The 27,200-nt window shown below is 50.5% G+C and overlaps 1 protein-coding gene across 4 annotated transcripts; it reads right to left on the reverse strand.

Moving 5' to 3' along the window:
* Positions 1-2,775: 2,775 nt before the first annotated feature.
* Positions 2,776-27,200, reverse strand: TPM4 (tropomyosin 4). Of its 4 annotated transcripts, none has more exons than XM_020906374.2 (9): positions 27,034-27,189; positions 20,699-20,824; positions 16,081-16,214; positions 12,425-12,542; positions 11,789-11,859; positions 10,734-10,809; positions 8,424-8,486; positions 8,268-8,337; positions 2,776-4,198 (listed from the first exon to the last, which is right to left on the reverse strand). In XM_020906374.2, the coding sequence occupies exons 1-9, from the start codon at positions 27,145-27,147 to the stop codon at positions 4,116-4,118; spliced, it is 855 nt and encodes a 284-aa protein (XP_020762033.1). In that variant the 5' UTR covers positions 27,148-27,189; the 3' UTR covers positions 2,776-4,115. The 4 variants fall into 4 exon arrangements, with proteins under 4 accessions (XP_020762033.1, XP_020762034.1, XP_020762035.2 ...); XM_020906376.2 differs by lacking the exon at positions 2,776-4,198 and adding an exon at positions 5,114-7,281 and having other exon boundaries at positions 27,034-27,200; XM_020906375.2 differs by lacking the exons at positions 20,699-20,824; positions 27,034-27,189 and adding an exon at positions 20,164-20,441.

A 27,200-nucleotide genomic window follows, 5' to 3' on the forward strand; every position in this document is an offset into this window, starting at 1 on the left:
GGTGGAGCTGTGTGGAGGCGTCCGCGTCGTTCCAGGGGCGCCAAAGAGCAAAGGAGAGCAAGGGCGCCGTGATACTCTAAGAGAGGTCCCCTCGAGACCTGTTGAGGGACCTCGGCGCTGGTCAGGGGACCTACCTATAGATACCCAGACCTCATTCACCAAGCTGCGCCCCGAGGCCCGCAGAGCTCCAACCTGTTTGAGTTGTCCAGGTCTTGCCCCGGAGCCTCGCCCGCGGCAAACCAATCAGCCCTTGGAGGCGCACCTGGGGGTTTCGGAACCCTCTGAAGGAGTTAGCACAGTGTGAATTATAGGGAATAGTTAATGGGTGTTAGTTCTGTGCCTGCCAATGTTGTCCGCATTTATAAAAACATAGTGTTTTATCCCCACCCCAACCCACGGAGGTAGGTATTATTGTCCTCCCCCCGTTTTATGATGAGGAAACCGAGGCCAGATAGGTTAAGTGACTTTCCCAGGCTCTTAACCAGGTAGGCTGGATTTTGAACTCAAAGGGACCAGCTTCAGAGGTTGAGGTCTTTTTTTTTTTTTTGTCTGCACCATGTTGCTCAAACTGTAAAGAATCTGCCTGCAATGCGGGAGACCTGAGTTCAATCCCTGGGTGGTGAAGATCCCCTGGAGAAGGAAATGCCAACCCACTCCAGTGTTCTTGCCTGGAGAATCCCCGTTGACAGAGGAGCCTGGAGGGCTACAGTCCATGGGCTTGCACAGAGTCGGACATGACTTTAGCGACTAAACACACACACGTACATGTTGCATGTGTGGACCTTAGCTACCTGACCGGGTATGCCTCTGCAGTGGGAGTGTAGATTCTTAACCACTGGATCGCCAGGGAAGTCTGGAGGCTGAGGTCTTGATCACGTTGTTTTCCTGCATCATAGAGATGAGCCATACCATTTGCATGGCCACCGGTAGGTGTCGCTCTGGGGGTATCATGCTTGGAGACTTGCCCAAGGATCTTATAAAAGATGGCCCCCACCTCTCCTTCCTCCCACTGCAGCACATTTTTCTGCTAATCTTGCTATGGTTAGGAAGAGCTTCAGCCAGTCATTGGCCCCTTTGCAGGTTTCCGCCTGTGTTGTTTGCTACTACTGACCACATTCTCTGGTGGTACTTCTTTCCTTGGTACTGTTCCCATTTTATTTTCCCGTTTCTCTTTTTACCCACACCACCTCTTCTCTGGGTGCTGCTTCTCAGATTCCATTGCAGTCTTTTGAGGGGTTTTTGCTTGTCTCTCAGAATTGCTGTTCCTCATGGTTCTCTGTTCTTACTTCCAGGGTGATCTTATTCACTTCCTTGGCTCCTATTATCTCCATGCTGGGTGATTTCTAGCCCATAGCTGAGCCATCCCTCTATGTCCCAACTACTTTCTGGGTATCTGCCTTTGTATCTGTTAAAGATACCTCAAACTCATCATATCCACAACTAAACTTGTTATCTTCTACTCACACTAGCTTGAGTTATTGATTCTGAGTGAGACCGAAGTTGCCTTTGATACTTTTTCATTTTTAGAGGTTCTAAATGGCTCTTAAATCTTGTCCTTCTATCTCTGTTGCCTGTCAGATCATCACATCTCTCCACTAGTCTCCCTGATTATTCTCTAATGCAGATTCTGCCCTTCAGTGTGCTTAGCCTAAAACATTTATCCCATTTCCATCCGTGGTCTATTGGCAGGATAAAGTCCTCACAATCTGGTCCTAAGCTCACCTTCTGTCCCACTCACACTTTATGGGATTGGGTATTCTCCAAGAGCTGAGACAGGTCAGTTTAACAAACATTACTTGTATTAAGTGCTGAGGCACTAGGATGACTAAAACAGTAGATTAGATTACAGGCCAAGGGGGGTAGGGGGGAGATGAGGAACTTCAATCCAGCAATGGTAGGGTAGGTAGAGGACTGCATTATACTTCATTTGATCTACCAGCTTAACAAGCTCACAGTGTCAGCATAACTGTTGAATTAAAATGAAGGAAATGTTTTTAATTGTACTAGGCAACAAAAAAATTTCTTGCGTTAGTCTTTATTAAAGGCTTTCATTTCTCCTTTTGATTCCCTATTCTCCTTCCTCAAGATCAGATCTTAGAGCAAATATCAAAGCAATTAAGGTAGTGAAACTGCAATCATCTTTGACCTTTTCTTCTTTCAGTTCAGTCGTGTCCAACTCTGCGACCCCATGAACCGCAGCACGCCAGGCCTCCCTGTCCATGACCAACTCCCGGAGTCCACCCAAACCCATGTCCATTGAGTCAGTGATGCCATCCAACCATCTCATCCTCTGTTGTCCTCTTCTCCTCCTGCCCTCAATCTTTCCCAGCATCAGGATCTTTTCAAATGAGTCAGCTCTTCACATCAGGTGGCCAAAGTATTGGAGTTTCAGCTTCAACATCAGTCCTTCCAATGAACACCCAGGACTGATCTCCTTTAGGAAGGACTGGTTGAATCTCCTTGCAGTCCAAGGGACTCTCAAGAGTCTTCTCCTTTAGGTTTTTCTTTAAGTTCCTGCCACCCAATAAGCTAAGTCTTAAGATCACTTCTTCCTTCTTATTCCATTATGGCAAGCACTATATCCTGGATTAATTGAAATATTCTCCTAGCTGATCTTCCTGCCTCTAGTCTACCCTCACTCTAGTCCTCTGACAATGAATACTAAGTGGATGTTCCTAGCAAATAAATATTTGTTGAATTGTTGGCATTTTCCATTCACATTTGTTGAGCCAAAATGCTGTGTTATGTCCCCACACATTCTAAAATTCACACAAATTGGAGTTTATGTAAAAATTTATTTGACCAAAATGTAGAAAAAGTGATACTATTACATATGATACAGTTGCAAGAATCTAAATGGAAAGTGTGGGTTTTATTCAATTGCACAATTTGCTAGTGTATCTCCTGGGTAGTGTGGCGCTTAATAAATGGGAGTGAGGGGCAGAGGATTCAGATAAGCTAGAAGCAGGGTGATTCTTTTAGTCAGAATTGTAAACTTGAGTTGGCCCCCACACTGCTGGGGAATGTGGAATGTTTCAGCTCTGAGATGTTAACTGAGAAAGCAGAAACATAACAAAATGCCCTGTGTACAAAATACTCCATATCCAGTTTAATCAGGAGTTTCTCGGTCTTTTATTAACTTGGTCCTGAAGAAGGAATTAAAATTCTAGATAAGTAAATCTCCAATTTGCCATTCTCTTGAGTATAGAGATGAAGTTATGCCAATTTTTTAGTTTTTACTTTGCTGTCTTGAGAGGGCCATTCTGCCTAATATTTGTTCACAGAAAAACAGTCTTGCTCAATTACTGATAGTTTTGAAAAAGACTGCTTCTCTGAATAGGACTGAATTCTCCAACATTCATTCCTCCTGAGTGGATGGCCTCATATCAGAGCAGATAGCATGGGTCATTATTGGAATAAGACATCAGCTCCTCAGAGAACTTAGAGTGAAAGAAACATATAGAAGAGCATATCAAGGATCTATCCAAAAACATTTGGGTAATTATTATGACTCTTTTCTGAGCACTCTCATGCTGACTGCTCAGAGGATGTTTGTTTTGTTCTGCACGGTGGAGTGCGGAAAAGAGCTGGGATGATCAGGTTAACCTCTCTGTGGTTTATGACTTCCCACAGTAACCCCACCCCCACTTTGGTCTGGATGGAAAATCCCCACCCATTTTAATGTGACGATCCCTGGCCGCCTACCACGTGACCAATGGTGGACATTCTCCAACGTTTTAAACTGACCCATGACTAGACATCAGAATCTTGTGTTTTGAAAGTATGGGGTTGTCTATTCTCCCAGGAACCAAATGCCCTCAGTCTTAAAAGGGAGTATGTATGCTCAATATGAAATACCCTGCCTACCTTAGGAATATATGCAATTTAAGGATTAAAAATAGAGCTGAAAAAACTGGTGTCATTTTGGAAAAAGGGAAGGAACAGATTAACTGGTGCTCAAAGCTTTTCTGATACAAAATATTTGGTCATGTATTCATAATTTGCTTGACATTTCCAGCAAAGCGAAGAGGCAATAACAAAAGAAACTTCTTACAAGAGAAGAGAAAGACACGGCGCTCTGGAGTTTCTGTTGGAACAAGACTCTTCTGTTTTGGTTATATACAGTTTAGTTCGTTTAGTGTCTGATCCAGTGTCTGATGTAAGCCCACGTTCTCTTCTTTGGCCTGGGCAAGTTTTTCTGGTGAAAATTAAGAATGAGGGAAAAACAAATTAATAAGCGTCTTTATTAAAAGGGGGGAAAAACGTTTTTAAGCTCCACACTGCCAGAGTGAAAGAGCAGAGAAAGTACTCTGCATTTTAATTATAGCAGAACACATGGGCTTCTAGACACTAAAAACCAAATCTGGTAGTTAGGCTTGGAAAATGAAATACAGGCTGCTGAGTTAAATTTGAATTTCATATAAATAAAATTTTTAATGGAAGCATATTGCAAATGTTGCTTGAAATACACTTATGCTCAAAATTTCATTGCAGAGCTGAAATTAAAATTTAACTGGGTGTCCTGTATTTTAATATGCTAAATCTGGCAATCCTAGAGTCAGAACACCTGACTTAAGCCCTGTGAGGTAAATGCCACTTAACCTAAGTCATTTAAACTTTCTAGGTCTCAGTTTCCCCATCTGTCAAATGGGAGTAATACCATTGTGTGGCAGAGGGTTATTATGAGAAACAAATGAGAAATGCTTCAGAACTTATAAAATGCTACATAAACACAAGCTTTTGGTCTGAGATATGGATGAGTTAATACATTTTCTCTCTAGTGCTGGTTAGTCCCTGAGCTTATGGAAGGGAAATATAATCTTATAACCCATCTTTCCTTTGGAGCTTCTGAGAATAGCTGTTTAAATTCCAGGCATAATTGTGTTACTGTTTCTACACGTCCATCTATGTGTCCACAGCAGTCAAACTCCAGGTAAATGCAAAATGACTGAAATTTAAGCCAGACTACAGGTACGTTATTAAATGGTTGAGCGGATGAAAGAAATGAAAAAAAAAAAAAAACAGACGACCCCCTCCCCCCCAACCAAACAAATCAACAAAACTCTAAGATGCCACTTAGAGCGATGCATGACAGAGCAGGAGAGAAAACTGGTTTGCGACAAGTAATGGCTTATTAGGGACTAGGCCAGGACTCATTAAAATACCAGAGGAAAGCAAAATACCTCATAAAATGTGACATGATCAGCTTGCAAATATTCAGAAAGAAAACGACTGCCAAAGATGGCCATCTTGCAAATACAACTACTGAAGCTTCCATTTGATGTGATACTTTATGATCTGGGAGGATTCTGTCAGAGAATAGTGACCTGGGCCTGTGGAGTCTGGATTAACACAGTAACTGACTGCCTACTACAGGCGAACCCATTTCTTCTCAGTTATCTCATTTAATCCTCAGGAACTCAGTTACCACTTTTATTTCTACTGAAAAGGGCTAGACAGCTCAAATGGTAGAGCTGGGGTGCAAAGCAAGGTATTCCAACTCCAAATCCTGACCTCACTTCACCTTGCCACTGGGATTCCCCTGCATCTACTTTTTATTAGATCTGAGAGAAAGTAAGTTTCCCTAAAAGTGTTAATTGCCCTTGACAAGTGTGACAGCAAACCCCGCCCTCCACCCAGCCCACCACACAGTCAACAGGTAGTAGTAGATCCACTATAGCCCCAATCTCTGAAGTTCTACCTAGGTGCTCAGGTAGAATGACTGGATAGGCAGGGCTGCAGTTATTTCAAAGGGTGGAGGCTACATATGTCTGGGAAAACTCCAGGAACAAATACCTGGAGAGAGCAAACAAAAAACACCCACCCCTACAGCATTTAATCTTCCCAGGGTAACAGGCATGGCAATGTGATGGGAGTGGTTTACGCAGAAGTTCAGGGGGGAAGGCAGTTAGGAACAGAGGAAAGTTGGGGGTGGAAGGGTGTGGGTAGTTTAGTAAAGTTGTATTTTGCAGAAATGAATAAAGAATTGTGACAAAGGTTCCCACCTGAATAAAAAGATTACTGGATGAGGAATAAGTTATGGTGACCAAAAATAAATGATCTACTCAGAAGTTTTCATGCCACTTTCATGTTCAAGGGGGCAATCTAGAAGATGGCTTGGACTTCAAAATGTAAGTGTTTCTGGGACAATTTGAGGTGGTGGTAGTGGTGGGGTGCAGGGGAGAACCAGATAGATTATTTGAAATTTGTGGATTCTCTTGGGGAAACTGATGAGCTTTTGGTCGCTAGAGGTTTTAAACACCCATACACAAACTTCATGAGCCCTCACTAAACCAAAGTTCCTGGTTCTAGTTAACTATGAGGGGAGATACATGTTGCTCAGGAAAGTTGCTTTGGAACTCAAGAATCACCTCAATTCCTTTGTTTGGCATTCTAGCAGCTTCCATCCCCTTGCCCTGCTATGGGATGCCCCTTAATTCCTTGCAGTTGTTTTCTAAGGGTACGGAATAGAGGTGAGCTTCTCTGGTGAGCTGCCTCCCAGGACTGGGAGCTGAAGAGGTGCTTCGTGAACAATGAAGACATAGGGAACCCCAGACACCATTCTCCAAGTAAAACACAGAGAAAACGAGAGAAAAGGACTAAGGAGACCAAAATGCCATTGCTGCTGTTTGAATCCACAGATGAAGTGCCATCCCAAGGTAGCTTCTTTTTAGAGATAAGCCGGCTGGTTTTTGCATGTTCTGCTGACTCTGTTAAGCTGCTCAAGAGGTTGGATGGGTCTCCATTCAAAACAATTTCTATGTAAGGAAAAACTGCTAGTGGCATGCAGATACAGTTAATATAGCTAATACATTTGAGAGGTCAGGCCAAGTTGGCTTTTGTTTTTATGTTGTCAGAAAAGAATCATATGAGCATAATTTTCTTTTTTGAAACCAGCTCTTCATTTGAACCACTCACTTTTGGTTGCAGTCACGGTTAAGGGCCTCAAAGGTCCTTACCTCAAAGACTACAGCCCAAAGGCAACAAGTGGAGAAAATGAAAATGAGAGGGCATGAAGATGAGGACGGCCTGTCTTTATTTCAGTCACACAGTCACAGACACAGCAGCAGAGGGCTTGAAAGATCAAACCAGAAGGCAGGAAACTGGAGCTTGTAGAAGCTCACAGGAGTGGAGGTACCACAGTGAGAAGGCAGACTTCAGTACTGCTAGGACAGAGGGTGGCACCCCAGCCGCCTCTCAAGAGAGAGGTCGTGTCATTGAAAGCATGGTCCAGCTCCTTGCTGATAGCTTTGTATGTGAGCGTCTGAGCGTACAGCTCATCTGGAGGGCAGAGGTCCCCAAGGAGAGAGTTCAGGAGAGGTACAGAATATAGAATGCGAGGGTTGGAGTGGAGTGCCACACATTGAGGAAGAAAAAACAGTGAGAAAACAAAGCAAGAACTGGGACAAGGTTGTGTCTCATGTAAAACAAACGGGAAAACAGAAGATCTACGGAGTGATTTCTAAGTGGAGTGAAGTTCTGCAGGGGATTAGCCAGAGTGAAACTTTAGAAAGAGCGGTGACTAGAAATGGTGAGAGCTTCTCCCCACCAATCTCCCATCCCAGGTTATTTGACTTTCAGTGATGTCATCTGGCCCGAAGGTCATACTTTGGAATGGGGCATTTTGCCTTATATGGAAACCTCACTTCCCAAACCAAACACTGGGACACACGGCCTGAAGAACGAGTTCTGTACCCTTTCTGGGCGGGACAGGCAGTTTGGGAGAACTGAAATTCCAGGATTCTGGAATTTCCGGGTTACTCCGTGAAGAGCACAGGACAGAATTTTTTTAAAAGATGAAACACTTCAAGAAGTTCTGGGATACGTGGGCACCAGACTCAGAGACTGGAGTCTTTATTCAGGTCTCTACAGTCTCTAAATTTCCATTTTCTCATATTGTGATAAGCTTTGCGCTCTCTGGGAGAGAGTTTCCATAAAAAATGCAAGGCATTTAAAAAATGTGAGGCGTCTCAGAAATGAGCAAATTGAAGGAAACTCTAAAGAGCTAAAAAATCAGCCATATTTGGATCTCTGTTCTTACATATGGAGTTAATTAGGCAGAAATATTTTAGTTCTGGAAAAATGGCAACCCTAGTTTGAATCTGATTTTGCACTGTCCTGTCCCAGGGCTCCAGACTTCCAGATGTGACATCACTCTGCTCCCCTGACGTGGATGAAGCCCAAACCAGCCTTCCCAGATTTCCCCCGACTGTACGTGTCGTGTAAGGGGGAGGCAGAACAAACACAAATAGATGGTGATTTCATACCTTCCAGGTCATCAATTGTCTTTTCCAGTTTTGCAACTGTTCTCTCTGCAAATTCGGCACGGGTCTCGGCCTAGGGCAGAAGAAAGGGGTCAGCAGGACTGCTTCAAGACCAACCCCAGGAGAATCCCGAACCAGCTGGGTGGGAATCACACTCACCTCTTTCAGTTTGTCCGACAGAAGTTTAATTTCTTCTTCATATTTGTCCTCCTTTTCAGAATACTGCGGGAGAGATCAAAACACTACTTTTTAAAAAGGAGGGAGCGGGGGGTGGGGGGACAGCACAAGAGAATGCACGTTCCCCGATTCTCGGAGAAAAGCGCGCGCTTGAAGCTACGAACCTGCCTAAGAAGCAAAGTAGAGACAGACAACTTTCCAGGCAGATGAATGTGTGGGAAACTCAGAGAGTCTGGGAGGGGATCCCTCTGGGATGGGACTGATCTCAAGACCTGAGCTGACAACTCGAGATACACATGTGATGAAGATGGAGGCAGATGAATGAATGGAAACACGCCTCTCAAGGCCCTCCACCGCAGCTGGCCTCGTCTGTTTCCAACCCCACTTCCCACCAGCTTCCTGCCACTTCCTAAGCCTTTTCTGAGTACTCTCTGGTCTCCCAGCCCTTGACTACATCTGGGCCCCCAGGCATGGAATGTCCCATTCCTCACTGCTGTCTGTCAGAAGGTAGGTTTGTCTTTCAAGGCTCAACTCAGCTGAGTACTGGCTAACCTTTATCAGCAGCCAGCGGTGTTGTTAGCACCAATCCCAGTTTACAGATTAGGGAATGAGTCACGGAAGCTAGCTAATTTGTCAAGGGTTACATGGCTACTACCTGACCAAGCCTCAGCTGGAACCTGATTCTGGAATATGAGCTCCTGGCTGGCCTCCTGCTCTATAGTTTTTTTGTCCCCTCTTTAATAATTTTATTTATTTGTTTTTGGCTGTGCTGGGTCTTCCTTGCTGTGGGGGCTTTCTCTAGCTGTAGCAGGCGAGGAGGGCTCCCCTCTAGGTACACTGCACAGGCTTCTCACTGCGGTGACTTCTCGTGTTGCACAGCACAGGCTCTGGGGTGCTCAGGCTTCAGTAGTTGCAGCTGCTGACTCGAGAGCGCAGGCTCAATAGCTGTGGTGCATAAACTCAGCTGCCTGTGCGATCTTCCCGGGTCAGGGGTCGAACTCTTGTCTCCCGCACGGGCAGGCAGATTCTTTACCACTGAGCCACCAGGGAAGCCTCTATGGTCTTTTCTAAGGTCACCTCCTTGCGACACCTTTCCCAGCTTTCCAAAGTCCCTCTGTGGAAGCCCCACCACACCCTAATTACTATGTCAACCCTTCTACTCAACTAGACTACAAGCGCTTCAAGAGCAGATCACTGCAGCATCTCTCCCAATAACCAGTCCCTCGCATACCCACATTTATTCACCAACTATCCCAGCATGAAATACCCACCAGGTACCACGCTGGGACTAATGACACAGCTCTAAAGGAGACCAACAGAGTCCCTGTCTCTACAATCTAGCGAGGAAGGCACGCAATTAATTATAATAAATGTGATCAACCCTCGCAATAGGGAAAGAAGTAGGTGGGGCTATGCAGTTGAGAAATACCTAACCTGGATGAGCAATCCGGGAGGGGTGGACAGGGGGTTGCCAAGCAGAGAGGAAAGGGGGCAGCCACCCCAGGCTGATTGGACAGAAGGTTCAAAGAAAGCAGTGGAAGGGACCAGCATGGAGCGTCTGTGAAATGAGTTCAGTGCAACGGGAGGGGAGGAGGAGCAGGGAGAGTGAGGAAGAGCTGAGAAAGAGGAACTCAACAGCAGGGGCTGGGAGGGGAGGAGGGAAGGTCACGGAAGGGTCTGTACGTTCTTGCTAATGTAATGACTAATGCTCTCTCCTCTAATGACTGCTTTGGGTACTGCTCCAGCAACAACAACAAAGCTCAATTCCACCTGTGATTGCTGCTCAACCCTCTAGAAAGTATTTCGAGAGGAACCCAGGGATGCAGTTGAGAGTGCGGCTCTGGAGGCTCTGTATGTACATGAGGAGGCTCAGAATTCCCTAAGATGAGCCTGACCAGGCCCCCATCTCAGGTTCTAAATTCATCTCCAGGGACTTTCCTGGTGGTCTGGAGGTTAAGACTCCTCGCTTCCACTACAGGGAGTATAGGTTTGATCCCTGGTTGGGAAACTAAGATCCCACATGCTGCCTTGTATGGCCAAAATAAGTAAATAGATAAATAAGCCCACCTTCGTAGGAGGTTGAGATAAAAGCTGGCAGTAAGACCCTATGAAAGAGGGAAATCTAGCCATTGGACACCCTTTTCTATAGAAGAAAAAGAAACGTGGCTGTTGGATACCAAAGCTACTGTTGGCAAATACAGGTCAGATCCCCGATACCTGGCACGCTCCTGTGTTCCTTGGGGGAGGAAAAAAGGCCAGCAAATCACCCTCCAGCTCAAGCCAACCACCAACCTTTTCAGATGCAGCCTCTAGTGACTTCAGATTGTTAGTGACATTCTTGAGTTCTTCTTCCAGGTCACCACATTTTCTGCCCAAAGACAAGAGAAGATTTTTGGTGTCTTGTCTTTTTGTACAAACAGCAGTCTCCCTAAAAGAAGTTTTCAAAAGGAGGAATCCGCACTGCCAGGGGCCCCCAGAAGGAATGTGGGGAAAAATGTTAATGGCTTTCTCTGAGACTCGGTGCTGTGTACTTGTCAAAACCCCATCGTGCCAGGCAAAGGCGCGGCAGGCCGAGGAGTGTTTGGGAGGTTTGTAAAGCTCTTCTGGGCTCCCGCCAAGTCTGAGGCAACAGGGACTTGTGAAATCCACGACTGATGAGGCTGACTCCGGAAGGTGTTTAAGAATGAGACGCAGTGCAGGAGGCTGGGAGGCGGCAATCCGAGTTTACACTGGACACGCCAGGAAGCAGGCCTGGGATGGGTTTCGGAAACCAGATCTCTTAGCACTGCAGGAATGCTCTGGGGAGCTCGAGTCCTCACCCGAGTCTGAGGGGAGAGGCTTTTGGGGTTTTGTGGTGGGAGGTGGGGGGAAGGGAGCCTGTGGGGACTCTGGTCAAGCTTCTCACCTTTCCTCGCCACCAAGAATGTGTCCTAGCCAAACAACGACATCAAGAACAAGGCATTTAGACACAGACATGGCAGCCTGCCCTCAGCGTTCCCTTAAGAAGGCACAGCCTCCCGAGGATTCCTCTCTGGGAAAATGGGACTTCTGGGCTTCTCGGCTACTGCCCGACACTTGTATTTCCCAATACCTTTGTGGCAAGAGTGAACACGTGGGCGGTACTTCCCAGGGCAGTGAGAACAAACAGTCGCCTGTCACTCTTTGTCAGCCAGGGAAGCAAAGAGGAGGGGCTGAAGGATGAGTCCCAGACACCCATCCACTTGACCAGAGGCCCTGGTCAGTATCCTTTCCCAACATAACTTACTCCCTCCCAGCTCCCCGACCAACCCCCATTCACCATGTCTAGAGCTGAGCTGGGCACCACCCAACCCCACTCTGCCACTCACAATTCGGACACCTCGGCACGCTCCTCTGCCCGCTCTAGCTCACCCTCCAGGATGACCAACTTACGAGCTACCTGCAGAAACAGGAAGGACCAATTAAGACTGACCCCCAAGAGCCACGTCTAATAGGATACCCCATGCCCACCCGGAGCAAACAGCAAAGCCATGTCCAGCAAACTTGGGGCTTTCTGCTGCTGCTGCAACTCTAATTTACAAACCTAAATTCTCTCCTGTGGGCCCCAGGAAGGGGAAGGAAGAGACAGGGCCATGGAGGCAGGCAGAAGGAGCAACTGAGCTTCATAGTCTAAAGACCCACAGCCGGGGACCACAATTCCCCATTTTAGCCTAACGCCCAGCTGGCGGACAAAAAAAAAGGGATCTGATCATTTGGTTTCCCGTTTAAGTCTAAGTCCCCACTTGTCTGACTGTCACAGAATTTCCCAGGACTTCTGGCATCGTGGAAGATATGGTCTCCTAGACAAGTGGCTGTCTTCGGAAAAAAACAGATGTGGATGCAGAAGGACAGCTGAGCTGACCAAGAGCTTCCTTTAGGCGGCCCCAGGGTTTTCCCTATCACAGGTCCATTTCCTCCCCGCTTCTTGCTACTGCCATCCGCCAGCCCCACTCCCCACCACTCACCTCCTCGTATTTGCGGTCGGCCTCCTCAGCGATGTGCTTGGCTTCTTTAAGCTGCATCTCCTGAATCTCCATCTTCTCCTCATCTTTCATGGCGCGGTTCTCTATCACCTTCATCCCTCTGCAAGGAGCAGAACCTGTCATTGCCTCCACACACACATGACCACCTCACTGCACACCTTCAGGCATCTACTCATCTAAACACTTCACTGACACCTACCAAGAACCACACTCCAAAGAGGCAACTAGAGCTGCTCACACTCACGTGCATCTTTGCTGAACACCAGGCACCATTTTTAAACTTCACAATTCCTGTACCTAGAAATAGGTACAGTATCCCCATTTCACAGAGGAAGAAACTGAGGCATAGAGGAGCTAAGTAACTTGCTTGAGGTTACACAGCCAGTAAGAAGCAGGGCTGGGATTCAAACCCCGGTGATGTGGTGCCTGAGTCCACACTCCTATCCCATAGTCTCTCACTAACTAGTGACGAGGGGGACTTGTACGCCAACAGTTACCAGGATCTGATCGAAGATCTGTGCTGGCCTGGCTGTGGGAATGATGGATTCGGCTGCATTGGGGTGGGGAGTGGGGTAGGGAGGGTGTGTTTGTATGTCACAAGGGGATTCCCAGAAGAGAGTCCACAAGTGAACAAGGAGAGGAAAGGTATTCTTCAGTGAGGGAGAACGATATACAAGAAAGCCCCAGAGAATGGATAAAGGACATGTGGTACATACATACAATGGAATATTACTCAGCCTTTAAAAAGAATGAAATAATGCCGTTTGCAGCAAGATGGATGGACACAGTGGTTGACATATTCAGTGAAGTATGTCAGACAGAAGTGAAAGTCGCTCAGCCATGTCTGACTCTTTGTGACCCCATGGACTATACAGTCCATGGAATTCTCTGGGCCAGAATACTGGAGTGGGTAGCCTTTCCTTTCTCCAGGGGATCTTCCCAACCCAGGAATCGAACCCAGTTCTCCCACATTGCAGGTGGATTCTTTACCAGCCGGATCACAAGGAAAGCCCGAGTCAGACAGAAAAGGAGAAATATTATGTGACACCCCTTATAAGTGGAATCTAAAAAGAAGTGATACAAATGAATTTATAAAGCAGAAAGAGACTCACAGACTTCTAAAACAAACTTATGTTGCTGGGAGGAAGGGAGAGTTTGGGAGTCTGGGATGGACACACACACACTGCTAGATTTTAAATGGATAACTAACAAGGACCGTTTGTATAGCACAGGGAACTCTGCTCAATATTATGTGGGAGCCTGGAAGGGACAGGGGCTTGGGGGAGAATGGATTCATGTATATATAGGGCTGAGTCCCTTTGCTGTCCACCTGAAACTATCACAACATTGTTAATTGGCTATAACCCAATACAAAATAAAAAGTTCAGGAAAAACAGAAAGCCCCAGAGGAATGAAAGAATATGGCAGGGAAGTCAGGGTGGTTGCACCACAGGCCGCCTGAATGACAGGCTAAGGGTTTTGCTCCGAGGGAACAGGGAACCACAGGAAGGTTTCAGAAACAAGTGTGAATGGAAACCAGAATGATGGCGGGGACTTCAGTGGGAACACCAGGTAAGAGGCAGATATCCACAAAGTGATGGGTAAGGAAGGCCTGAACTGAAGTGGATACGTCCACTAGGGGAAGGACGGTGTCCTGGGAACAGCTGGAAGTGCCCTACAACTTCTGATCACAAAATGGAGCTCACTGTGGCCTGCACTGTGTGGAGTGGACATGCTAAACTCAGATATCTCCAAAGAAGAGGCCAACCCAGTATAATGTATCAGTGTGTGTCAGGCCTGCCCACGGAGGACCATTATTATACTTCTAATAAATAAACACTTCCATTCGGACTGTCCCTGCCATTCTCAGCTAACTATCAAAAACACTCTCCAGGCCCGTACTGGGCTTTCCAGGTGGCACAGTGGTAGAGAATCTGCCTGCCAATGCAGGAGACGCAAGAGACTTGGGTTCGATCCCTGGGTTGGGAAGATCCCCTAGTGTAGGAAATGGCAACCCACTCCAGTATTCTTATCTGAAAAATTCAATGGACAGAGGAGCCTGGTGGGTTACACAGTCCATGGGGTCACAAAGAGTTGGACACAACTGAGCATGCATGCCTGTAACCAGGCCCTGAGATCAGCAAGCTTGGAAAATCCCCTGCAGTCAAGGAGCGATCAAAAGGACTAGCTCAAGGTCCCATAGTAAATGGCAGTGGAAGGACTTAGATCTAGATTCTTCAGCTCCCAAGTATAGAATTCCTTCCACCTAAACAGCAGTCTCTAACAAGGGCGTCATCAACGGCTGCTGGTAACATGATACCAACAAGTGAAGGGCCTTTTGACTTGGGGAGGTGCAAGAAATGAATGAGATGCCTGGCCAGGCCGGTCTGACTGTGAACAAGGGAAGCACCTAGCTGAGGCCCCGGCACAGCCGTGAGCAACCTGTGACTGGATCCTTCATACTTCCACGTGGCTGCCCTGAGCTACTGCCCTCTCACTCTACGAAGTGGCTAAAGCAGAGCCCGCACCGCGATCTGTGCCCTCCATAAGGGCTATTCCATTGTACAGCAAACTCCCCCTTAGGCAACTCAAAAAGTCAGTCGCCAAGATTCTCCAGTTGGTTTAGCCCCACCACCAGGAATGGATCCTTGGGAGAAGTTTCTACCAGAGAACTATGGTGCCCATGTGCCCAGCTGCTTTAGTCATGGCTGACTCTTTGCAACCCTATGGACAGTAGCCCGCCAGGCTCCTCTGTCCATGGGATTCTCCAGGCAAGAATCCTGGAGTGAGTTGCCATGTTCTTCTCCAGGGGATCTTGCTCGAACCAGGGACTGAATCTGCATCTGTTGCATTGGGAGGCGGGTTCCAGCACCACCTGGGAAACTTGCAAACTATGGTGGATGAGTCCAGTGCGAATTCTGGTGTGATGCTGTGGCAGATAAGTGAGGACCACCAGCCCAGGCCACACCACCACCACACAAGGAACCCACTGGCCACCAGACAGAGATGGCTGCTTCTGTGAATTACACAATCTGCCCATAATCCTCCAGAGCCTGCACCAAGGCATGCCGCTAGAGAGGACACAGCACCCTGCTGGAGGCAACAGGAGAATGGCCTGGAGATAAGAAGTGCCATCAGTTGCAAATACATTGATCGGAGTGGTTCGTGCATGTCCCCAACACATAGTTGCCCAGTGACCCAGAGCCTGAAGCACTGCTAATAATCATTTATGCAGACAGCCCATTCCAAGTTTTCATCCCCCGCCTTTTCATATCACCCTGGAAACTGAGGTCTTGAGAATGCTGACAACCAGACGCACAGTGACTTTCAGAGAGAACAGGAGACACAGCGCTCTGCGAACTGCCTGCCAACGACAGTCATAGCTACAGTCTCACATCTGCCCATTTTTTGCCTTCCTCTTTCTGGTGGTAGCTTTCCTTCATAACCACCACATCAAATGCCTCCACACACAGCAGGACGGTTTACAAGGTGTTGTTGCCCATTTGTATGTATGTGTACACATGTGTGCCCCTGGGATCTCACTGACTCTCACCCCAGCTCCGGGAGGTTGGCAGTATGGCACGACCCCAATTTCCCAGAAGTAAATGCTCATGCCACCGGGTTCAAAGCGTCCTTACCTCTCACTCTCATCTGCAGCCTTTTCCGCCTCCTCCAGTTTCTGCAGGGCTGTGGCCAGTCGTTCCTGAGCCCTGTCCAACTCCTCCTCAACGAGCTGGATGCGTCGATTGAGAGCTGCCACATCCCCTTCGGCCTAGGGAGGTCAGAGGTGGAACCAGGTTAAGAAGGAAGTAGGTCAGCCAGCCTTCCACTCACACCGTGTCCTTTTCTTCAGCTAACATGCTTCCCCCGCTGAAGCCCACCCAGGAACCCAGGCGGTAAGGAATTCAGACTGTCTCTTCTGGACAATGTGAATTTCCCCCAAATGTCAGTGCACTCCCCCCACAACAGGACAGGCTGTCAAGTCTTTATGGGCTTCCCTGGTGTGGCACTAGTGGTAAAGAATCCATCTGCTAAAGCAAGAGACGCAAGAGATGTGGGTTCAATCCTGGGTCAGGAAGATCCCCTCGAGGAGGAAATGGCAACCCGCTCCCGTATTCTTGAGAACCCCCACGGACAGAGGCGCCTGGCAGGCTACAGTCCATAGGGTTGCAAAGAGTTGAACACGAGGGAGTACAGTACTCAAGTCCATACAGGACAGAGAGAGAAGTAAGCTGTATCTTCTAAGAGGATGGTGCTGGCCTCTCCATGGGACTTCTAGAGAGCAAGGCCACCAAGCAACCGGCTCACTCTGTCATACAAGGTCTGCTCCTAGCCACCTGAATGTTAAGACAAATGCAAGACTCTGGATGCCTCAGTTATATGCTGGCCGTACAGTTGGGGCAGCGGGGGGTGCTGAGTGGGGGCAGCCCGACTGGAACTCCATCCTTTATCAAGGCTGGCTGAGAGATGTTGGGACAAAATCATATAAGAAAGCAAAGAAAATTTGGTTACAGGCACGGGAGAGATGGCGGAATGGCTTTACTGGCTTTTCACCTACAAGGAAGGTAATAAATACGCTGGCATGCATAAGAGCAAGAATTCGAGGATCAAAACGTACTGGTCAGAATCCTTGCCCCGCCAGTGTTCAGCCATGTGGCACTGAGCAGGCAGCCTCCCCGCTTGCTTTGAGCCTATCCCAGGGCCTGTGTCCTTCATACCTTTCTGGGGACTGTAATGCAAGGGTGTGGCATTGTAGCTGGCAGGTGGGAAGTCCCACAAAGGGCAGCTCTTGCTGCCATGATTTCTCCCCCATTTAATCCTCTTGGATCTCACCCATTTTACAGTTGGTAAAACTGAGAGAGGCAGGAGAGGTGAAATGGTCTTTTTCAGTGTCCCAGAGCTGGCAGGGAACAGCTTCTTGAGCCCCAGCCCAAGGTTCTTCCCTTGCCAAATCTACACTCTTGAGTCCTGTGGGGGCTTTGAGGCCTCACACTTAGGAATATTGAGAACTGGTAAAATAGGGCCCAACTGGTGGGAGAAGTATAAAGTCACCCTGGCTTCTTCAGAACAAGACAAATAAAGAATCTCCAAATGGAAGAGGGCTGTAAAAAATTAGTGGAGTAACAGAATGAGGCCAGAGTTGCTCAAAAAACACAAAATCAGGAAACTTTTCTCAGCTCCACTATCCTAATTGCGGAGGGAGAGGAAATTCCCACAGGTGTTTCTGATCACAGCTTCCTCCGGAACACCAGTGTGGAGAATCCATTTAAACCACTGATGAGCTATTTTAAGAACTGTCACCCACTCCTTCCAAAGAGTGGGTGCTTTTTATTCTTCTTAAAATTAGACGAATCTTCATTCCTTCAGCAACTGGGGCAGGAATGGACTCCTCCCCTCAACGTTTTTTTAGTACACTCACAAAATTGTGTAACCAAGACCACTATCTAATTCCAAAAGTTTTGTCACCCCACAAAGAAACCTCACACCCATCAGTAGTCAAGGCACTGATTTTTCAGATCATGTGGCGATGCTTGATTCATGAGTAGGTTGTTTTTTTTTTAAAAGAACCCCTCCTTTTATGGAGGACTCTGAATCCTGACAACCAAGCTTTTGGCACATTTTCAACTATCTGTAACGGAAATAGTTCTGAGATACATTCTTCTATGTACAGATATACATATATATGTATTCTTGAAAAACTGCTAGTCACTGCTAGTCATTTTGGGCTCCACCCCTTCCTGCAATCAAAGCTTCTACACTCTACAAAGGATTTTCCTTATAAGGTAAAAGAGGCTTGCTAGATACATGTGGCAAAGCAACAGGAAGATGTCGGTTAATCACACAAAAATCTAAACCAGCTGTCGGGAGGCAGACCCAGAAGTCTGCCACACGCCGGCTCTTGGCTTTCTCTACAAGAGACTGAAAAAGGCCTCCCCTCCCTCCTTGGCTTCGTTCCTTCTGCCCAGGAACCTTCTTAAGGCTTTCTCCCCTTTTCCTGACCAAGAGAAGCCCGCTTTGAAAAGTGAGCTTTTTAAGAAGTTCGAAACTTTTCCAAAAACATCTTTCCTCCCAACTGGATGGTCCCACTCCTGAGTCTTGGCTCACAGCTGAGGGCCATTTTTAAGCAGGAGTAATTGTCCTCCAGCGAGATGGCTTGGGATGAGATCAGAGGGAGGGTTATGCCGGATACGTGTGTGAAAGAGGCCAAACCAGCTACTGTTGGGAGGCTTACACCAGGTTTCTGCGGGCTCTTCACGCCAGGGCAGCCCTTGCAGGATTAAAGGCTTTGACTACAGCGAGCACGGAAACAATTCTTTGGGGGGTGGGGGCGATTCTTACCCAGATCTGTCGACACCCACAGCAGTGCCCTCTGCCTGGGCATCTTTTCCACTGCTGGGGTCCCCACCCTGAGTCTCAACACTCCAGCTTTCCGAGACCCTAGGCCTCCACACTCTTCCTCCAACTTTCTTTCTGAGTCTTTGCTGTCTCTTGTCCCAGCAAACTCTTACTTATCCCTATAAGACTGCTCAGCCTCCATTTTGAAGCCTATCCCACTGGCTGGTTCTTTCTGTCAAGCTCCCAGTTAGCAGAACACACCCCTCCGACGCCCCCCATGGTAATCAGCCTTATCTGACTCCCCTTGCCCCCACTAGGCTGTGAACCCCTCTAAGGTAGAATGCGGGGAGAAAAGCGCAGGAATAGAGCTCCTACTATATGCCAGGCAGAGAGGTTTTCCTCCAGAGTCCCTCCCAGCAATCCTACCGGGGTGGGAGGTGGGCATTATTGTCACCTCGGCTTTGGAGACACGCTCCTCCTAGGAGTCAAGTACCAAGTGGGATAGGATGGGATTGGGATACAGATCTCTCTCCACTCCCAGAGGTGGCCACCACCTGTCCCATCCCAAGGGGTCATCGAGGGACGGAGAGAGGGCAGTGAGCCCCCCACCCCCATTCAGCCCCAGGCCCCGCATTTTGCAGTGGCCGCACACAAACGACCGTGGATCGAGGGCCCCGAGCTAACATTCCAAGGGTCTTCGCGAGCCAGGCAGGGTCCCGCGCGGCCCTCGTTCCCGCAGGGGACCATCTGGGGAGGGAAAGGCCGGCGGCTCGGGAACTGAACTTCCGCCCCCCGCCTGGAGCAGACACGTCGCCGCCGCGCCCCTGGGAACAGCTGGGAAAGTTAGGCAGGAACCGGGAAGCCCTGGAGGTGGCGAGAAAGTGCGGCGCCCCCACCCCCACTCCCAGTATCGGTCGGTCCAACCCCAGACAATGGAAGCTCAACGTTTTCACTCTCACTTCCCGCTCCTAGGTGGAGCTGCAGCTCCCCGCCCTCCCCCGACCGGACCCGGGCGCCAGCGGCGGCAAGTCGGAAGGCAGCAGGGTGCCCCCTACCTCCACTCCCCACTCCTGGATCGCGCACCCCCCCCCGGACTATCCCCCCTCCCGCCCATTTCCCGCTCCACCAGCCCCGCCCGACCCGGATGCGGCGCCCCCTCCCCTCGTCCCAGGCCAGGGAAGGAGAATGGCGGTGGAGGATGGGATCTCTGCAGCCGGTCCGCGATCCGGAGCGCTGAGGCCGAGGGTGCGAAAGTGGGATCAGGAGGGGCGACAGCGGCTGGCGGGCAGGGAGCGGGTGGCTCAGGGAGAAGGGAAGAAAGGAGGGCGCGGCGGGGACGGGGGTGCGGGAGCCCGGGCGCGCGGTGCCGGGGCGCGGGCTCTCACTTTCTCGCGCCGCTCGCGCTCGCCGTCCAGCTCGCGCTGCAGGCCCTGCGCGCGGTCCTCCGCCTCATCCGCTTGCTGCTGCAGGGCCTGGATCTTGCGTTTCACCGCCTCCAGGGAGTTGAGGCCAGCCATGGCGCGGAGGCGCACGCAGCGGGCGGCGGGCAGCGGCGGGCGCTCGGTTCGGCTCGGCTCCGGCAAGAGCTGCAGCAGCCGCGCCCCGGCCCCCGAGCCTTTGCCTGCGCCGGGGCCGCCCCCGCCTCTCCCCGCCCCCGGCCCGGCCGCCGTCGGGGCGATGAGGTCACCCGGCCGGGCAGCCGACGTCAGCACCGCTGGGGGAGGGCCTGACGTCGGCACCGCTGGCCGCAGCTGCTGGAAAGTGCCCCTTTTCGGGACTTATTTGGAGAAAGCGCCGGGAGGCACCGCCTTCTCCTCTTCCTCCTCCTCTTCCTCGAGCGCTTCCCGCCCGCCCGGCCCCGGGGCTCCTGCCTGGCCCGACCCGGCCCGGCCGCTGGCGCCCCCGTTACTGGGCACGTACGTCGGAGGCTTTCTTCTCCGTCAGCTCCAGCTTCTCCTGCGCGTCTTTCAGGTTCTCGGAGTATTTGTCCAGCTCATCCTCAGTCCCCTTAAGCTTCTTCTGGAGGTGGGTCAGTTCCTCCTCCACCTGGGGACAGAGCGGGGGACGCATCAGCCTGGGGGGCCCCGTCCTCGAGGTGCAGGGGCGCCCCCCACACTCACAAGAATCCAAGTTTCCTGATCTGTGAAACAGGGAGAGCAATGTTCTGCCCCGCTCACTAAATGCACCACTCGTACCTATTAACATGGCTTTCACATCCTTCCCTTGTCCTGGGACCAGCTGTGTTTATAATTTTTTGGGGGGGTCTCCCAGTACTCTTGCAGAATCTATCGCAGCTTTTGAGAAACAAGTCCCGACACGTTTTCTAGAAACTCGGGTTCAATTTTGCAGCCTCCCCAGTGCAGTCATACTCTGGCCTGGACCATCCCTACCTTCAACCTTCCCAATATTGGCAGCCAGTGAAGCTTCTTAAGTCTATGTTGACCCTACCTCTGGCAAGGACCTGCCGTGGCTCTCTATTGCCCAAAAGAGTGAAAAAGTGAAAGTGTTAGCTGCTCAGTCGTGTCCCACTCTTTGTGACCCCATGAACTCCTCTGTCCATGGAGTTCTCCAGGCAAGAATACTGGAATGGGTTGCCATTCCCTTGTCTAGGGGATCTTCCTGACCCAAGGAGCCAACCTAGAACCTGCTGTGGTTCCCAATTGCCCAAGAGAGTGGTTCTCACAAAATACCCTGAAGGTTTGAAAGGCTTAACCCCTGCCACTGTCCCCCACTCCTGGGACTTTGTGGAGCTTACTGAAAGAGAGCTACTCCTTAGAGATCACTTTCTTGGAAGATTCAGGTTAGAGATTTTCAGTTCTTGCAGTCTGACTTTTGTTTAATAAAAATGTCCCAAACACTCCCCAAATTTTCAGTCCTCTTCGTTTATCCAGAGAGTCTTGCCCCCTCCCAGCACCCCCAGTTTGAGAAGCCCTATGGAATACAAAGACCCCTTCACCTCTCCATCACCCCCCACCACACCAGTCAAAGGTCAACTCAAAGCTTCTCTATCACCCTCCTTCCCTCTGTACCTCCCCTCCGGCCCCTAACTTTGGGCTGGGGTGCTCAGTCCAGCTCGGATTTTGATCTGACTTTATGTCTCAGGTGGTTTGACCCCTGGTCCTATTCATGCTCCTAAAGTGAGCAGACAGCCCGCATGGGCCCTGCATCCTCCTCCTGCTTCCTCCTCATGGCAGGAAGCCCAGAGAGGTGGAGTGATTATCCGTGGGTCACACAGCACTGGATCTGAACCCACATCTGAACAAGCCCTCCTAACGGACCTACTTTTCTGCAGCCCCCCGTGGCTCCTGTTCATTCCTGAGACGATGTGTGAAATGTGCCAGGTGCTGCGTGTGTTGTGTATGTGTTTCACAACAGATTCTTGAAAGGGCTGCTATTCCGGCCTCCCATTCCCAGGCCTTCTGAGTGTCTTACTGATGAGGAATGGAAAAGAGGTGGAGGATCCGAGAAGGAGGGTGGCTGCGGCTTCCACCTACGACAGGGTTCACTGGCCCTGACCTTGACATCTAGGCAAGGAGCCGGGAAGGCTGACCTCCAAATTCCCGTTGTCTGACCCTCTCCCCCTTTCTGGCCTCTGTTGTCATCTGCGAAATGGAAGCCTTGATCTGCTGGCCTTCCAGCACCCTGGCAGCTGCTTTTGAAATTCCGCTTTCACTGAGAAAATGAGCCAGTTTCCTTAAAGAAACAGGTCAGCCTGACCCAACATCCACCTGACTTCCTTCCAGCCCTGTATGGTACAGCATTTCCTAGGTGCTAGGACTTCCCCTGACAGTCCAGCGGTTCAGACTCTCTGCTTCCACTACAGGGCATGGGTTCAATCCCTGGTCAGGGAACTAAGGTCCTGCCTGTGGTGGCCAAAAAAAAATTTTTTTCTATAGCAGCATTTCCTTGGTGCTGTATGCCCAGCACAATGCTCTTATAACATGAACGATTGAGGGCAAATTCTGCAGCATTGGGCTCATTTGATGGGTGTCAAGATTGTTTTTGATGACTTTTTCCGAACAATAATGGGTGGGGATTGTGATAAAGGGGACGGGGGCTATGAAACAGAATGTGCCAGTGTCATAAAAGGGTAATGTGAAAGTGAAGTCGCTCAGTTGTGTCTGACTCTTTGCAACCCCATGGACTGTAGCCTACCAGGCTCCTCTGTCTGTGGGATTCTCCAGGAAAGAGTACTGGAGTGGGTTGCCATTTCCTTCTCCAGGAGCTCTTCCCAACCCAGGGATCGAACCCAGGTCTCCCGCATTGCAGGCAGACGCTTTACCATCTGAGCCACCAGGGAAGCTCAGAAGGGTAAACAGTCCCTAAATGAAAACAGGACCTGCCTGAGGCTGTTCAGAGAGGGCTATGAACCCTTGTCAGACTGACTTCAAAGCTGGCTTGCTTGGCCGCTAGGCTAGGCTGTGTTCACGGCCCAGCAAGCCCTCCTCCTATTGACCTCCCCACCCAGGTCCCTCCCCTGGGTGGTCTGCACTGTTGCCCTGGGCCCCTAGTCCCTGCCCCACCCTCTGGCCCCACCCTGACCCCCGGGGCAGGGGTACGCCTCTGTGTTTGGCTCTGTCCCCCCATGGCTCAGCTGGTGAAGAATCCATCTGCAGTCCAGGAGACCCAGGAGATGTGGGTTCAATCCCTGGGTTGGGAAATTCCCCTGGAGGAGGAAATTCTTCAGTGTTCTTGCCTGGAGAATCCCCGGGACTGAGAAACCTGGCGGCTACAGTTCAAACGGTTGCAAAGGGTCGGATTGGGCTGAGTGACTAAGGGCAGCAGACCCTCTGGGGCTGGGGCCCTTTGAGAAACAGGCCCGGGGCTTGGGTCACCCTGGGCTCCAGTACCGCCCAGCACAGAGCTGGGCTCAATGTTCACCACGGAATCCCGGAGGAAGTTTGCAGAATGAATCAATGACACAACTGCAAGTCCCTTTGGTTGGAGCCAGGTCTGAAAAAGTGAGTAAAGCTGACACAGGTCAGGTTCCTGTCCCTCTGAACTGCACACGCACAAAGCACCTAGGACGTGTGGTGTCTCGCTGGGGAGGCTGAGCCTCTCACTGGCTCTCCAAGGTCTCCCTCAAGTCACTTCCTTCTTGGAGCCTCAGTTTCTCTGCCTGTAAAGTGGCCAGGAAGGCCATGGATGGCAGACCGTAGTCCCTGCAAATGGGGCCTTTGGGCTGGGCTGAGGCAGGATGTGGGGTCAAAGGCCAGTTGGGGCGGATATCACTGCCCTGCAAGGGGTGTGGGCAGGAAGCAGACAAGGGAGGCTCGGCCCATTCCCACACGGCGCAGAGAGGGCTTGGAATGGGGGCTTTGCTGCAGGGTCCCTGAGGGTCAGGCTGGCCCAAGACCCCTGCTCTCTGGCTTCCTGAAGCATAAGGCACTCCGAATAAGCTTAGCCTTTCATGATCTCCTGCCTTTGTTCCCAGGCAGAATGGGCTATCTGCCCTATGGGGCTCAGGCTTCTGCTTTGCACCTCTGGAATCTGACGTACCCTCTATCAGAGGCATCATTTGCCCCCATTTCTCAGATGAGAACACTGAGGGAACTCAGTGAGAGAGCGGCAGCAATGTGCCCTAGTTACAGAGTTAGATGATCTGGCCTGGATGTGAGCTCAAGTCCATGGGGTAGCAAAGAGCTGGACATGACTGAGCACGCATGCATGCACCACCCTAGTAGGCAGCTTTGGGCAAAAAGAAAAAAAAAAAAAAAAACCAGAAGGAAAATCCAGTTGGAGATCAGAGACCCTATCCCCACCTCCTTGGCCATGCAGCCGGTGGGATGCTTTGAGGAGCCTTCCCTTTTGGACTTGTGTCTGCCCTGGGGCTTCCCTCGGGGTTCAGTGGTAAAAAATTCTCCTGCAATTCAGGCGTTTCGGGTTTGATCCCTGGGTTGGGAAGATCCCCTGGAGAAGGAAATGACAACCCACTCCAGTATTCTTGCCTGGGAAATCCCATGGACAGAGGAGCCTGGCAGGCTACAGTCCATGGGGTCACAGAGGAGTCATACAAGACTGAGCAACTGAACAACTGTTTTGTTAGGGTATGCTATATCAGTCACTCACACCTTAGTGCGAATTAGAGCCATTAAGTTGCTTTTATCTGAATCCCTGGCTAAAGCCCTCATGCTGAATTCTTAGTTGCTCAGTCGTGTCCAACTCTTTGCAACCCCATGGAATGTAGCCCGCCAGGCTCCCCTGTCCATGGGGATTCTCCAAGGAGGAATACTGGAGTGGGTTCCCAAGCCCTGCCTCATGCCCTCACGGTAAGTGCTAAATGATGGATGGAGGCTGCAGCTCCGGGCCAGCACAGGATGGGCGTTTGTGTTTGCCGGGGAGGGAGGAGGGTTTGTGGCAGGGAGCACTGCGGGTGGGGCTGTCCTGTGCGGATACGTTCCGGCGCACTTAGGGTAGCTCCGGGACAGTGGGGGATGGGGAGGCCCAAAGGGGAAGTAGGGTGGGGTAGGAAAGAATCCTGAGTTCATGGAGCGCTTACACTGTGCCGAGTACCATGCCAAGGGCTCCACCTGCCTAGTCACCTCTAGTCCTCCCACGGTGGTAAGGGAAGCAACACTGTCACTTCCTCATCTCACACATGTAGCCACAGAGGCACAGAGAAGTGAAGGTGGCTTCCCTGGTGGCCCAGCGGTAAAGAATCTGCCTGCAGTGCAGGAGACCTGGGTTCGAGCCCTGGGTTGGGAAGACCCCCTGGAAGAGGTCATGGCAACCCATTCCAGTATTCTTGCCTGGAGAATCCCACGGACAGAGGAGCCGGTTGGGCTACTGTCCATAGGGTCACAGAGTCAGACACGACTGAGGTGACTTAGCATGCAGCAAGCATGCCCAATGCCTGAACTGTGAACATGGCCAATCTGCGCTCAGAGTCTGCACTTTTACCTGTTGAGCTGGCCTGGCGCCCAGGATGGGCAGGGCTGGGCACTTGGAGTCACCATCCTGGGCGTCTCCTGGGGCTTATTGGAGACCCTGAAGCTCCCCAAGGCTTGGCAGTTGACCTCAGCTGGGGCAGGCTACTCTGGGAGGGATCAAGACCCCCTTCCCTCCTCTTATTGGCTACTCTGACCACCCAGACCCAGACAACTGACTCCAGTTCTCTGCCCCAAGCCAAGGTCTTGGGACTGTCCAGCCCAGCCCCCTTCCATTGGCTCTGTGATGGATCCCTGTTGTCCAGGCCCCCTGGGAATCTTGTCCCCAAAGCTCTGAATCCAGGGCCTCTGCCTGCCAGACGCACCCCCACCTTCCCTTGCCAAGCTCACAGCAAGGGCACCCTCAGAGATACATTGAGATTCTCAAGTGCACCCTCAAATCTCTACCCACCCCAGGCCCCAAACCCTCATCAGCTGCCCCACCACACACCCATACTCTTGGCCACACTTCCCAATCTGTCACTCACAGTCACACCTGAGTGTGCCCTGAAACAGGCACCTGTCACCCACACTCATACACAGATACCCCAACAGAAATACAACCGTGCAATCGGCACACACATACTCTGACAAACACACACACACCCATGCCAGCCCAAATGCAGTCACCACAACACACACTCACTCACCCTGACACACACAATTTCATCAATAGCATGTCAGCATTTGTACAAGAACACACAGCTAGTCTCTTCCCCTGTTGATAAAACCCAGGGCAATAGCACCATCAACACACACTCAGACTCACAAACACATCCATACCTATTCACACCCACTGTCAACAGCTACACACTCAGGCCTTCCTCGGCACACATATTCTCAGTCACCTTCAGGCCTCCACACAGCCAGAACACACACAACACATGTAGACACACAAATGCTCAGGCACACACAAATCCCTTTCACATACATACAGCATCCCTAAACCACCCCTTCTACCACACCCTGCATGGCGATCCCCTCACCCCAACACACCTCCTCAGACTCATCTTTGCACACACAGACACAAGCAGTCCACACAAATGCCCCTCCCTTTCTTACACGCTTCCCCACTCTCTCTCTCACTCGCTTTGCTTCCACGGGCCTTGCTGGAAGTGGGTCCAGGCGGCCCCCTCTCTCCCAGCCCAGGGACCCCTCCTGGGAAGACAATAGTCCCCTTACTCTCTCTCAGCCAGAGCACAACCCCCTGTCTCAGCCCCAGTCTCCCAAGTCCTAAGGTTTCCTGAGATTCCTGCCCTCCGCCCCAGAACCTCACCAGCTCAGAGAGGGTGCTGGGCAACCCGGCGCAGCCCAGCGGAGGTACGTCACCTGCTTGCACTTCTCCTCGGCAGCTTTCTTATCCGACTCCGCCTGCTCGGCCCGGTCGATGGCGTTCTCCTTGTCCAGCTTCAGCATCTGCATCTTCTTCTTGATGGCCTCCATGGCTGGGTGGTGGGGGGCCGTGGGCGCAGAGGGGGCTGCGGCGGCTGTGGCGT

This window comes from Odocoileus virginianus, chromosome 3 (genome assembly GCF_023699985.2).
Source record: "Odocoileus virginianus isolate 20LAN1187 ecotype Illinois chromosome 3, Ovbor_1.2, whole genome shotgun sequence".
NCBI classification, from domain to species: domain Eukaryota; kingdom Metazoa; phylum Chordata; class Mammalia; order Artiodactyla; family Cervidae; genus Odocoileus; species Odocoileus virginianus.

Coding starts and splice junctions, on each gene's coding strand:
- TPM4 (XM_020906376.2), bottom strand. CDS start 27,147: ATGGAGGCCATCAAGAAGAAGATGCAGATGCTGAAGCTGGACAAGGAG. Junction 20,825..27,033: donor CCGAGGAGAAGTGCAAGCAG/GTGACGTACCTC, acceptor CTCTGTCCCCAG/GTGGAGGAGGAACTGACCCA. Junction 12,543..16,080: donor GCTGCAGATGAGAGTGAGAG/GTAAGGACGCTT, acceptor TGCTCCTTGCAG/AGGGATGAAGGTGATAGAGA.